The sequence below is a fragment of the Dama dama genome, chromosome 18, assembly GCF_033118175.1.
Source record: "Dama dama isolate Ldn47 chromosome 18, ASM3311817v1, whole genome shotgun sequence".
Classification (NCBI taxonomy): domain Eukaryota; kingdom Metazoa; phylum Chordata; class Mammalia; order Artiodactyla; family Cervidae; genus Dama; species Dama dama.
In genome coordinates, this window is record NC_083698.1 from 51,551,275 (window position 1) to 51,564,476 (window position 13,202).

Consider the following 13,202-nt stretch of genomic DNA (forward strand, 5'->3'; position numbering starts at 1 on the left):
TCATTATAAAAAATTGACATGAATCAAAAACTAAATTTTATTGAAAGTTGGGAAAGTTAACTTTTGTTGCACTCTGTATGTGATGATGGTAGCGTGAGTCAGAATGACAGTTTTTGGAAGAAAGATTGCACAGACCTCCTGTATTTTTGCACTGGAAATTTCTTAAATTTGAGGGTTCACAAAGATCTAAGGTTGCATACTTTGTGAATGTCAAGGGTCTACTATAATTAGTTCTCATGAGTGGTTTCATCCTCATCTAATCAGAGAACATCATTTTCATCTTAAATACCTACTACACTATAGCAATTTATTAACACTTATTAAGTGCCTTTGAGAAAAGTAACTTAGTGACCAACCATAATTTAGCTTAAAAATCATGATTAGGTTCTTTTAATGAACTTATCTACTTTTCATATAAAGGTAGTAGGTAAATATTTTTAAAAGAACAATTCATTACACTTTTGTTTGATCATTTCAAATGCTGTGCTTCCAAATTCACTGCTATTAAAATAATCATGATCAACACACCCTAAGATCTGTTTACAAAATCTGGCCATTAAGTACAACCATTCCAAGCAATTCTAGTTCTAGTTTTAGAAATTCTAGTGAATTTATTAATGAGTTTTCTGGGAAATCTTGCAAAAGAATTTAAGGAAGGAAGGGTAAAGCAACCTGATGGTTGACTTTGAAAGAGCCACCAATAAATATCATCAGTAAGAGGAGATTTCTAGCACTACATTAAAGGTTTCAGGTTCTCCTAAGTATCTGAGATATCCAAGAGTCAAGCTGCCCTCATACTAAAATGACAATTTAAAATAGAAAAAAAGAAACTATTCTTGAGGCAAGATGAGAACTAAAAGATTAGATACTGGATTTGCAGAAGTCACACACTTTTACTATTTTGTTAGTAAAATGATATGCCCGAACATCTTTTAGCCATTTAAATGCCTAATAATTTCAGGCATTTATAGTTATTCTTTTCTCAATATAGAGACTAAAGAGACAGAAATTAAATAAAATGTGCAAGATTCCATGATGAGTGGAAAGAATGGAATGATAAAGTAACAAAAACTATAGTGGAAAAGGTGAGTGTAGCAGAGAAATGTTAAGAAAACCAAGTAGAAACTGAGAATGCAGGATTAAAGGTATAAATAGAATCCATAGAGAAAACACAATGAATCTTAAATGTAAGTGAATTTCAAAATAATTTCACATTTTGTCTTTAATTATGTACTGACATTGTTCCTCACTTTGTCATTTAATTTAGCTTGTACAACACCTCCAAATATCTTAAGGTAAAATTCACAGCCTAAGTCTTAAATCTTATGGAGAGCTCCATTAACAATATTAATGCACTATTTATTTCTTCCTCTTACTTTAGTTAAGGTAGAAAAGTCATGGGAATATATACTTAACATCCTAATGGATTACAGAAAGAGTCAAGTACTCGGGTAGCTAAGAAAAGAAAAAAATGTGACCTCCTAGAAAGCTGTTTTCTCTCAAATTTAATTTATGGGAACTCTGTATTATATACACAGTATATACTTACTTATATGACCAGAGACACAGCAATCAGAGAAGTAAAAGTATATTTATTATCTATTTTCTATTTAACACATATTAAAGTAAGGGTTTTTTCCCCAATCATTAGAAATAACATTAGTATTTCAGATCTTGATTACTGGCAAATGATAAAAAAAGGGGGGGATAGAAATTATCAATGTTGCAGTTCAGCACTGCATGAATGAAAATGCTCATGGTTATTGTTTGATGTGGTTGACAAGACAAGCTCCATGTTTTAGAAACTCCCTTCCCTTGACTTTATTCAATAGAGGACAAGATAACTCGATTCATATTTCCCCTCTTTAAATTCTTTTGCTTTTTTCTCTTGCTTTAAAAACTGTGGATGTTCAAGAACTCCTCTTTGTAGATTACTTTATTTTTTTTCTCCCAGAAATTTCTCCCACTTCCAGGGACTCATCTATCACTTCTGGATTATTTCACAAATATTTATCTAACTCTGACTTCTCTGCCAAACTCTTCATAATTTTCTAAAAGCTTGTTATTTCAATTTACTTTCATGCCATCACCTCAAATTCAACATTTCTAAAACTCAATTCATGATATGCCAGCCTCAATAACTTTTTAAAGATTACCTTGTTCCAGGTCTTTTACAACTAAAGCACCCTCCAGATGGACCACTGTTGACAAATCTCCACCAAACACTGCTTTCACTATGTCACTGTTGCTTCAGTCATGTCTGACTCTTGGCAACCCCATGAACTGTAGCCTGCCAGGCTCCTCTTTCCATGAGGTTCTCCAGGCAAGAATACTGGAGTAGGTTGCCATGCCCTTCCCATCACTATATCACATCCCTATCAGAAACTTTTAACAACATCTATTGCCTAAACCATAAAGTACAGACTCATTAGCTTGACATTTTGGGCTCTATACAACTGGCAATGTATATTTTTCAGCCCTTCAATCTCTTAATGTTTCCTTTAATGTGACACCTCTATGCTGATCATAACAAACTACTGAATACTTACTCTTGCCTAACTGATTTCACAATTTCCCATCTCTACATCTTTGATGACATCTTTTGAAAATTTCTCCATCAAAAATCGCCCTTTACTTTCTCTACCGAATTCTCTTTCTTTAAGCCTAACATAGATGCTTGTTGTTGTTCAGCCGCTAAGTCTGCCTCTTTGAGACCCTAGGGACGGCAGCAAGCCAGGTTCCTCCACCCTTCACTGTCTCCCAGAGTTTGCTCAAATTCATGTCCATTGAGTCAGTGATGCTAACATCTCATTCTTTGCCACCCTCTTTCTTTTTGCCTTCCCTGGTGGGAAGGACTTCCTTGGTAGCTCAGACGGTAAAGTGTCTGACTACAGTGCGGGAGACCCGGGTTTGATCCCTGGGTTAGGAAGATCCCCTGGAGAAGGAAATGGCAACCCACTCCAGTATTCTTGCCTGGAAAATCCCATGGATGGAGGAGCCTGGTAGGCTACAGTTCACGGGGTCACAAAGAGTCGGACGCGACTTCACTTTCACTTTCTTTTTGCCTTCAGTTTTTCCCAGAATCAGAGCTTTTTTCCAGTGAGTCAGCTCTTTGCATCAGGTGGCCAAAGTACTGGAGCTTCAGCTTCAGCATCAGTCCTTCCAATGAATACTCAGGGTTGATTCCCTTTAGCATTGACTGGACATAGAAGCTACCTCTCCACAAACCCTTCACAGATCACTTGAGCCTAAATTAAATAATTTTCTTTTTAAAATGCTTATAGCCTCAACATCACTAATCAATAGGGAAATGAAAATCAAAACCACAATAAGATATCATCTTACACTTGTCAGAATAACTATCATCAAAAAGATAAGAAATAGTAAGTGTTGGCAAGGATGTGGAGAAAAGGCAATCCTCACACATGATTAGTGGGAATGTAAATCAGCACAGCCACTATGGACAACAGTATGGTGGTTCCTCAAAAAATTAAAAGTAGAACTACCAAATGACTCAGCAATTCCATCCCTGGGTATTTAGCAAAAAATTGAAAATGAATTCAAAAGGATATACGCACACCGATGTTTATAGCAACATTACTTATAATAGCCAAACTGTGGAAACAAACCAAGTGTCCACTGACAGATGAACAGATATACGTGTGTGTGTGCCTGTGTGTGTGTGTGTATCAGTCATAAAAAGAATGAAATCTTGCCATTTGTGATAACATATATGGACCTGGAGGGTGTTACGCTTAGTGAAATAAGTCAGACAAAGACAAGTATTGTATATTTTCACTTATATATGGAATCTACAAAAACAAAACAAATAAACAAATATAACAAAACAGAAACAGACTCACGGATACAAAGAACAAACTAGTGGTTAACAAAAGGGAGAGCAGTGGAATGAGGTGAAAAATAGGTGAAAGGATTAAGAGGTACAAATTACCAGTTATAAAACAAGTAAATTACAAAGATGTAATGCACAGAACAGGGGATATCGTCAACACTTTATAAGAACTTTATATGGTGTGTAATCTATAAAAATCAAATTACTATGTTGCACATCAGAGTCTAACATATTGTAAGTCAACTCTACTCAATAAAATAAGATAAAATACTTATAGCACTTTCTGCTTTTCTGGTTACCACAGCACATCCACTGTGGCTTGATATTTGTATGTAAGTCTTACTGTCTCCTCAGCCAAATCATAAGTCCCTAAAGATATTACACATTATAAATACTCAGTTTTCACTGAATGAATGAAGGTTTTCCCACTTCCAGCCTCCTCCTACTCTCAATTCAGTTCAATCTCTCCTCATTCATTGTTCCAGCAGGTTATTTATGGAGCTCTATTATTCAGCAGGCACTGGAGATGAGCAGGACATACATGATCCCTGCTGTCATAGAGCTCATAGTCTAGCAGGGAAGACAAACATTAAAGTAAAAGTTTGTGTGTGGCAAGTGTGACATATACATGTTGTGGGGGCCTATAGGAAGCAGACATACTCTAGTCAGTACATAAAAACTCACTGTTGCTTTCTTATAAATTAGACACATTTCATATCATAGTGAATAGTGAATTGTGACAATTACTACCAAATAAAAGGTAACATATAATGCTTATCATAACCTTGGATTAAATATAAACTTCCTGGTGCTGTTTGTAATAGAAATCATTTACTAATTCAATATAAGTGCAAGGATATACGCTGGTTACTTTATACAGTAATTTTTTAGTCTTTACAACAATCTCGCAAGGTAGGTATCTTTATTCCTACCTAAGAATAAGATAAGGAAATAGGCTTCAAGAGATTCAGTTATTCTACCCAGAGTCTTACTAACAGAGAGGAAAAATAGGCTTCAGACTCCAAAACGGATGTTTCTTGTTCTCCGAGCCGTGAGTAGATTGTTCTAAGTTTTCCACACAAGTCCATTTAGAAACAATGGACTGGATATCTCAGACCCTCCTCCACAGACTGTTAGCCTTGTGCATCTGGCTACATGTGGCAACATCATAATATTTTAAGAAATATTTTATTCTATAACATTCCTATAAGACTATCTATTTCACTCTTCCTTTTAAAAAATGTTCTTTAGTAGAATGGGAAATCCTAAAAGCTGTTGCTGTGAAAGTGCTGCACTCAATATGCCAGCAAATTTGTAAACTCTGCAGTGGCCATAGGGCTGCAAAAGGTCAGTTTTCATTCCAATCCCAAAGAAAGGCAATGCCAAAGAATGCTCAAACTACCACACAATTGCACTCATTTACACGCTAGTAAAGTATAATGCTCAAAATTCTCCAAGCCAGGCTTCACCAGTACGTGAACTGTGAACTTCCAGATGTTCAAGCTGGATTTAGAAAAGGCAGAGGAACCAGAGATCAAATTGCCAACATCTGTTCGATCATCGAAAAAACAAGAGAGTTCCAGAAAAATCTATTTCTGCTTTATTGACTATGCCAAAGCCTTTGACTGTGTGGACCACAAGAAACTCTGGAAAATTCTAAGAGAGATGGGAATACCAGACCACCTACCTGCCTCTTGAGAAATTTGAATGCAGGTGAGGAAGCAACAGTTAGAATTGGACACGGAACAACAGACTGGTTCCAAATAGGGAAAGGTGTATGTCAAGGCTATATATTGTCACCCTGCTTATTTAACTTATATGCAGGGTACATCAGGAGAAACGCTGGGCTGGATGAAGCACAAGTTGGAATCAAGATTGCCAGGAGAAATATCAATAACTTCAGATATGCAGATGATACCACCCTTATGGCAGAAAGCGAAGGAGAACTAAAGAGCCTCTTGATGAAAGTGAAAGAGGAGAGTGAAAAAGTTGGCTTAATACTCAACATTCAGAAAACTAAGATCATGGCATCCGGTCCCATCACTTCATGGCAAATAGACAGGGAAACAGTGGAAACAGTGGCTGACTTCATCTTCTTGGGCTCCAAAATCACTGTAGATGGTGATTGCAGCCATGAAATTAAAAGACGCTTACTCCTTGGAAGGAAAGTTATGACCAACCTAGACAGCCTATTAAAAAGCAGAGACATCCCTTTGCCAACAAAGGTATGTCTAGTCAAAGCTATGGTTTTTCCAGTAGTCATGTATGGATGTTAGTGTTGGACTGTAAAGAGCGCTGAGTGCCAAAGTATTGATGCTTCTGAACTGTGGTGTTGGAGAAGACTCTTGAGAGTCCCTTGGACTGCTAGGAGATCCAATCAGTCCATCCTAAAGGAAATCAGTCCTGAATATTCATTGGAAGGACTGATGCTGAAGCTGAAACTCCAATACTTTGGCCACCTGATGTGAAGAACTGACTCATTGGAAAGGACCTTGATGCTGGCAAAGATTGAAGGCAGGAGAGTAGGGGACGACAGAGGATGAGATGGTTGGATGGCATCACGGACCCTATGGGCATGAGTTTGAGTAAACTTTGGGAGTTGGCAATGGACAGGGAGGCCTGGCGTGCTGCAGTCCATGGGGTCGCAAAGAGTTGGACATGACTGAGCAACTGAACTGCTGACTGAGAATGGGAAAATAGGACCACACCGGCATAGTCTTTCCTTGATAGTAGTTTTTAAATGAAACTCTCTTTTAAGTTTATGATATAAAATATATAACTGATTTTTAATATACATAAAACATAGATAGCAAAAAACACCTTTTAAAAGTTCTTTTTAAATATTCTGCATCACAGTAAATTTTCCATCTCAAACCCATATTGCAGATTTCTTGCTTATATTTCTTTCAGTATTTGGAATAAAATGTGTTTTATCTTCTAATTCCTATAACAAGAAGTCAGAAACTAATGTTGGAAGAAAGTATTCAATTTCATTCTTTAGCAGTGCATGGATGGACTATAATAATTCTCTAAAACATATTTATCAGTGTTCAATTATATAGCTCACAGAGTTAATATTTTATTCCAGGATAAATATTTCACCCAAGGGGAAATATTTCATTATTTACATACTATACTTTATTTTTTATTTTTTCCCTGGAATATGAAATTTTAGAAATGCTGATTAGTTCACTGCAGAATTTCAAATAAATACATGGTAAAATAACTCCTTATGGAACTTAGATTTTTTTCCCTAAAGGAACGTATAAAATTATTTCAAGGCATTAAATAAAGTTTCCTTAGATGTTATATAAAATGACACTTGTACCATGATTTTCATACATATGAGATTTGATACTTTGATTCCAAAGCATTATTTTTGGCTATGGTATATTAATAAAGTGCTTTGTAACTGAAAACAGAAAAACAAACATAATTCTTATGCATAAGCCAATATCCAACAAGATACAACTAACCCTGAAAAATCAGATGCCTATCACTCACTGCAAAAAAAGTGAAATACATTTTAACCACAGAATATTATATTTTGTCCATCAGGTAGCTCAATGTCTTTGTTTTCAAGATGTTCAGTGACCTCCTCAAACTTATATAACTCATTTGTGCCAGAGTCAGAATAAGACCTCTAGGTTTAATTCACTTTGGCCTTTTACTATTCCATTCTCAAACTATTTAGCACAGAATTATAAAAAAAATTTAAATGACCTATTGGGTAAGAGAGCCTTATATAAGATACCTACAATGAAGGAAGTGATTACAATGCTATATACTAATATTCATCTAAGATAGCAAAGCAATGGCATTTACCTTAAATTTACGTCTCTGCTCTGCACAGCTGTTGAAGAACCACAAGTCTGTCTCATGGCTGTAAATGTAACAAGAACAATAATGCGACCAATTTTCATACCTAAACTAAATTAAGTAGATTTGTCATAGGCTAGAAAATTGATAATGTATTTCACAAAAACTTTTTAAGTTACAGATTATGGAAGTGTGCATGTGTGTTTATGCAGATGTGTTTGTGTGTGTGTGTGCATTTACTGTTTTTAATAATCTGGAAATTAGTTTTATGAAACTGAAAGTATTACATATTATTCTTTGGCTAACTTTTCTCATTATGGAACACCATGAGTACATCAGGTCTAAAAGTATAAGGAGTAGATATAGATAAATAAAACAAATGAGAGGCTATCTTCAACTGTTATTATTAGATTATGTTTTTCTGGGATACATAATAAGAACATAAAGAAGAAACATCTGGTAATTCTTAGGTTAATATCAGCTCCCATTTGCATCACAATCTTTATATATTATTCATCAATATGTCATTTACCAATGTACCTACTGATTGCACCTATTCAATTGGTGTTTCATGTAATGAATATAATATGCAAACATGTTTCAAACACGTATATTCAGATATCTATACATGAAAGTGAAATCGCTACTATGATCGGTACTCAAGCTTGTCAGATATGATTTTCTTCTTTCCATTTTGCATTAGATATGCTAATATCTATGCCATGTGTAGCACAAAAACCTGAAAAAGTGTAAATGAAAAAGGAATAGTAGATAAATACTAGTCTGCTAGAAATATTTTCTCTGCCATGTCACACTTCAAATCTGGCTACCACTTTTAAACATTTAAAAGAAATTCAGTTGAATACAACAAAGCAACCAAATATTGTTCTTGTGACTTGAGCCATTAAAACAGATTCTTTAAAAAAATCTGTCCTTTCTTTCAAATGTTATAAAATCATTCTCCATCAAAACTATGTTTTAAAATAAAAACCACATATCTCTTTTGGTCTTCTAAAAATATGTTATGCCCGATAAAGTACAAGCCACCACCATCTATTATTAACACCAAATAGTTTGCCTTGAAGTACAGATTTTGAAACATTTTAAATTATCTTTTTTTTAATCCTAAAAGATAATCTACACTAACTCTCCTATGAAAGGTTGGTTAAACTCTTAGCTAAGTAGAAAAAGAAGTAGGCTATGAGAGAATCATGGAATTTTTAAAGTATTACTTTCATATTAAATAATTAAAATTTTTAACAGAAACATTTTACCCTTTTCTTTAACATAAGTGGAAAATAGTGCAATTCACATTAAATAGTATTTGTAGATGCAAAGATAAGCATTACCTTATATCTCCTTTTGACAAATGTGTAAGCTAGTATAAAATGCTATCAGATTTTTATTAGACTTTTAGTACAATCCCAGCATGTTTCCAGTTGCTAAGCTTATCAAGTACTACAAAATACTAGAATTGTAGACTCATATTAATTGCAGTGCTTATTTTGGTGAAAAAATATATCTTCATTCAGTATTTATAAATTTTTATTCATAAAAACCAACTAAATCTTCAGTCTTATCACATTTTGGCATGAGATCCCACTAAAATTACAAAGCAATAATAAAAATGCTACAGTTTTATAATATGTACAATGGATATGTATTCTAAATAATATGAATCACAAAACATTAAATATAAGTGACACAATGAAAGTTTGTGGAGATGATTAGCAACTGAAATTGTTAAAAGGTATTTATAATACTGTTAGTCACCCTTTGGTGATAATAAAATTGAAGAGCTCTGCTCAAAATTTTATTTAAACAAATTTGGTACATGACCAAATTTTCTTATTTGACTCATTAATATTTCCACATTATATGTGTGCATGTATTTTGCAAGAAAAAAAAGTATATTTTAGTTAAATAAAGTAGCACATTTTGCCTTCCCAACACAAGATAAAAGAAAGCAGAAAAACTAAAGCCCAGCCATTCTTTCCAAAGATACCGTGGTAACCAACAATAAAGAAACTTCTACTGGACTTAGCTTTGGAGAGTAACAACTTAGTATTTTGTCTGTTTTGTCAAGGGCTATGATAAAAATAGAATTAGGACAATATGTAGCATTTTTCAGATATCTAAAACAATAGTCTTTTCTACCTTTGGTTTTTCTGCCAGTGTCTAAATTTCTTTTGCTATACCAACAAGAAAGCAAAAATCTCAGTCTGAAGCCATAGTGAGGATAAGCATTTCATTTGCTATCTTCTGTGACTTCATGTAAATTTCTCTGTTATGTAAATGTATGGAAAGGCTCTCATGAAATCAGATAACTTGATGGAAATACTTCAAAAACCATAATTACTAGGGGAGGCATATGATAGTGAGGAAAGTTTGTCACTACAGAATTACTAGTTAAAAGAATGTGAAATCCATTTTACAAGAGAAAAAAGTTAAAATGAATCTTAAACTTAGGCTGACTTAGTATAAATTTGATTTGCAATCATGGCAGACATCGGTACATCATATCCACCTATCCCCAAGACCCCCTTCTTCCCATCCACACCCCAAAAATGGGTTTGTTCCCAAAAATATATACTCATCTCACATTTGCCTAGGGACTATGCATTTAATTCAATTTTTAGGTAATAAGTAGCTTTTGGACTATGTAAATTAATAGCCAATAATTCTGTCACACAAACAAAGCTTCAGTAGGGTACCATATGAGAATTAGTTACTAGCACCTGGAAGTATACCTGGAAAATGAAAACTGATAGCTAGGCCATAAATTTTCTTTCAAGATTATTTTGTTAAAATAAAGCAATAAGAATGATGTTGACTTTAAAAAAAAACAGCTTATTACACATGATTCAAAAAAAGCATTGCTTATCTTTCAACAGAACTGATAAACCTTTTGAATAATGTTTTATGCAATTCCAGAGTCTACCTTCCAAATATTTCAAAAATATATTCTAAAAATGTTTCTTCCCCCTAATGTCCTATACATTTTGGTTAAGGCTATATAAAACAATGGTTATATTATGTTGCAAAAAGTTACTTTAAAAGACATACATACTATCAGTTTCATAGGACAAACATAGTGAATAAGGACAACAAACTCCAGAATGTGTTTTTATAACTGTAGCAACAGCAATAACTCCTTGGCAAACTCAAACAGTTTTTCTGGCAACCTTGGAGGTTTTCTGCATTTGTCACTTGAATACAACTGCAGAAGGGTTATCTCAAGACTACTTCGTTTCCTTCGCTACCATTTTACTATGACTTTGTTCTTAAGGAAGAAATGTCACACTTAACCTGTTTGTGAATAAAATTTCATTAGAAAGCTTTACACAAAACTCTTAAAGCCTATGTATCCTAAATGTTGTCTCTACATAATTCGTCTACTAAGTGACCTTGTGAACGTCTGAAATTTAAGCTAGTAGAATATTATTCTTTTCTATTTCAAGACGATTACATGAGCTCTCTTTTTGAATTAAAATTACTTACATATGCAAATGTAATAATTGTATGTATGTAGACAACCGGGTCTGCATATCTATTATCATTAGAGACATCCTTTAAAGTAAGACCTCCAGGACAGGAGTGCTGCCTTACTAACCTGCAGTGGCCTCTGTTTATCACTGCTCTTGGGAGACTTCAATCCACTTGTCTGCTGCTGCAATAGAAGTTGTCTTGCTGCTTGGAGAGCCTAGAAGTGAAAAGTGAGCAATATCTAAATATTTTTTGAAAGGTAAATTATCAGTTATTCTTTGGTTAATAGTAATAAACTTCAATGTATGGCAATCTCTCTTTCTAGAGAACTATTAAATATTATTTTTCTTCTAATGTGAAAAAAATCACATAACACACATTACACAACTTTACTTAAAATAATAGAGATGAATGTAATCCTGCAAAAAATAGTTAATTTGTTTAAAGTGCTTAAAGAGAAAGAAATCATAAACCGCATCAACAACCTCATTTCCACATGGAACTTGTCTTCGAGTGTTCAACCAAAATGCCCACTCCCTTTTAAATTATCATTCAATTTGCATTTTCATATTACAATTTTGAAGCAAAAGCAGTAGACTTCAAGTGTTACCGGAAGCTGTAATTAAATTTGACAAATCAACATCAGATTATCTTGAAAGTGAATTAATAAGGATTTTCACTAAAGATTAAAAACACTTTTTTTTGTACTTACAATTCAAGGGGAAACCTCTCCTTTGACAAAATAAAGTGCAGTTTTAATACCAAATAAAATTGAGTGGTTTTCATTTGCATTCTTAGCAAAATCAGAGAACAAAGAAATTACCACTCAACCAATCAGGTTTGTTTCTATGTGTGACAGAATACCAATCAAAATAGAAGATGTTTTCATTTATTTTTATGTTTTCTGTCCCACTCAGGAAGATAAAACTTAACATAAGGAATTAATGTAAGCATATCATTTATTAGAGGAGGGACAGCTTGGTGATTGGACCTCATAAATTTACCATATAAAAACTAATGTCATACAAAATACATATTGAGATGTTTTAAAGGTAGCAGTGTAAACTAAACAAAACAAAACAAAACAAAAAAAACTTTTGAGAGCCTCTACAAACTCATTGTTTTTCTCAACAACTGAGTTCAATGAGCACTAGATGATGAAATTTTTCAACAAATAAAACTAAAATAAATCATTTATCCTACTTTGTTATTCACTGTTTAAGGTACAAGGTAAATTTTTCCTGATGGGAAAAATATCTTAGATCAATATTCTATAACAATTCAGATTCTAAGCTGATAAAAAGTACAAATTTGATTGGAATCAATGAGCTGGTTTTTAAGAGAGTTTCTAGTATCCATGACAACAGTTGCTTTGACAAGATGTGCATATGGCATTACACTGCCAGCTGGTGTGAACAATGTTTGAACTACTGCATTGAGATGCTGAGCAAACAGAAAAAGTTGCCACGTCTTAACCCTCAGGGAAGGCAGTCATCCCCTGATCAATTATGAAAAGACAGAGAGAGGGCTGCTACAGTCTGGCTCCAAGCAAGTTTTCTGAGAAGGCAGGCAGACATAGAAACCAAAGTAAACAAACTGAATGCCCTAGCACATCTCCTAACAACATTGATTTGCCTTCCCATAGCAGGATCTGGCATAGTTTGTCAAGCACACTTTTTACATTTGGAGACACACTCATTCACAACAACTTCAATTTGTTTTTTAAAATTTTCAAGTAATTACAAGTCAGCCTAAATATTTCTAAGGCTAGCACATTCCAGTGATCTCACGCAGTTTTATTATAAAGTTCAGCTGGAAACAAATCAAAGAAAAATTTCATAAATACTTAATTATCACAAAATTCAATTTAAAAAATTTCAACTTGATATCCTATATAATATAGCTTTCTTTCTTTTTTCTTTAACGGAAGTTCATTAAAAAAAAAGACAACTGTTACTTTTCAAATGGAAATTAATATAGTGTGATTTAGGTGACATATTTATGAAATTCTCGAGATAAAAAAATCAACTATTTTCCCCTTTAA

General features: G+C 33.8%; 1 protein-coding gene across 6 annotated transcripts in view; it reads right to left on the bottom strand.

Moving 5' to 3' along the window:
- FOXP2 (forkhead box P2) overlaps window positions 1-13,202 on the bottom strand; it is a 634,677-nt gene that overhangs the window by 177,576 nt on the left and 443,899 nt on the right. For all 6 annotated transcript variants that reach the window (XM_061165326.1, XM_061165325.1, XM_061165324.1 and 3 more), the window contains exon 5: window positions 11,286-11,375. In XM_061165326.1, the coding sequence (XP_061021309.1) occupies window positions 11,286-11,375 (90 nt within the window). The remainder of the gene's footprint in view (window positions 1-11,285; window positions 11,376-13,202) is intronic.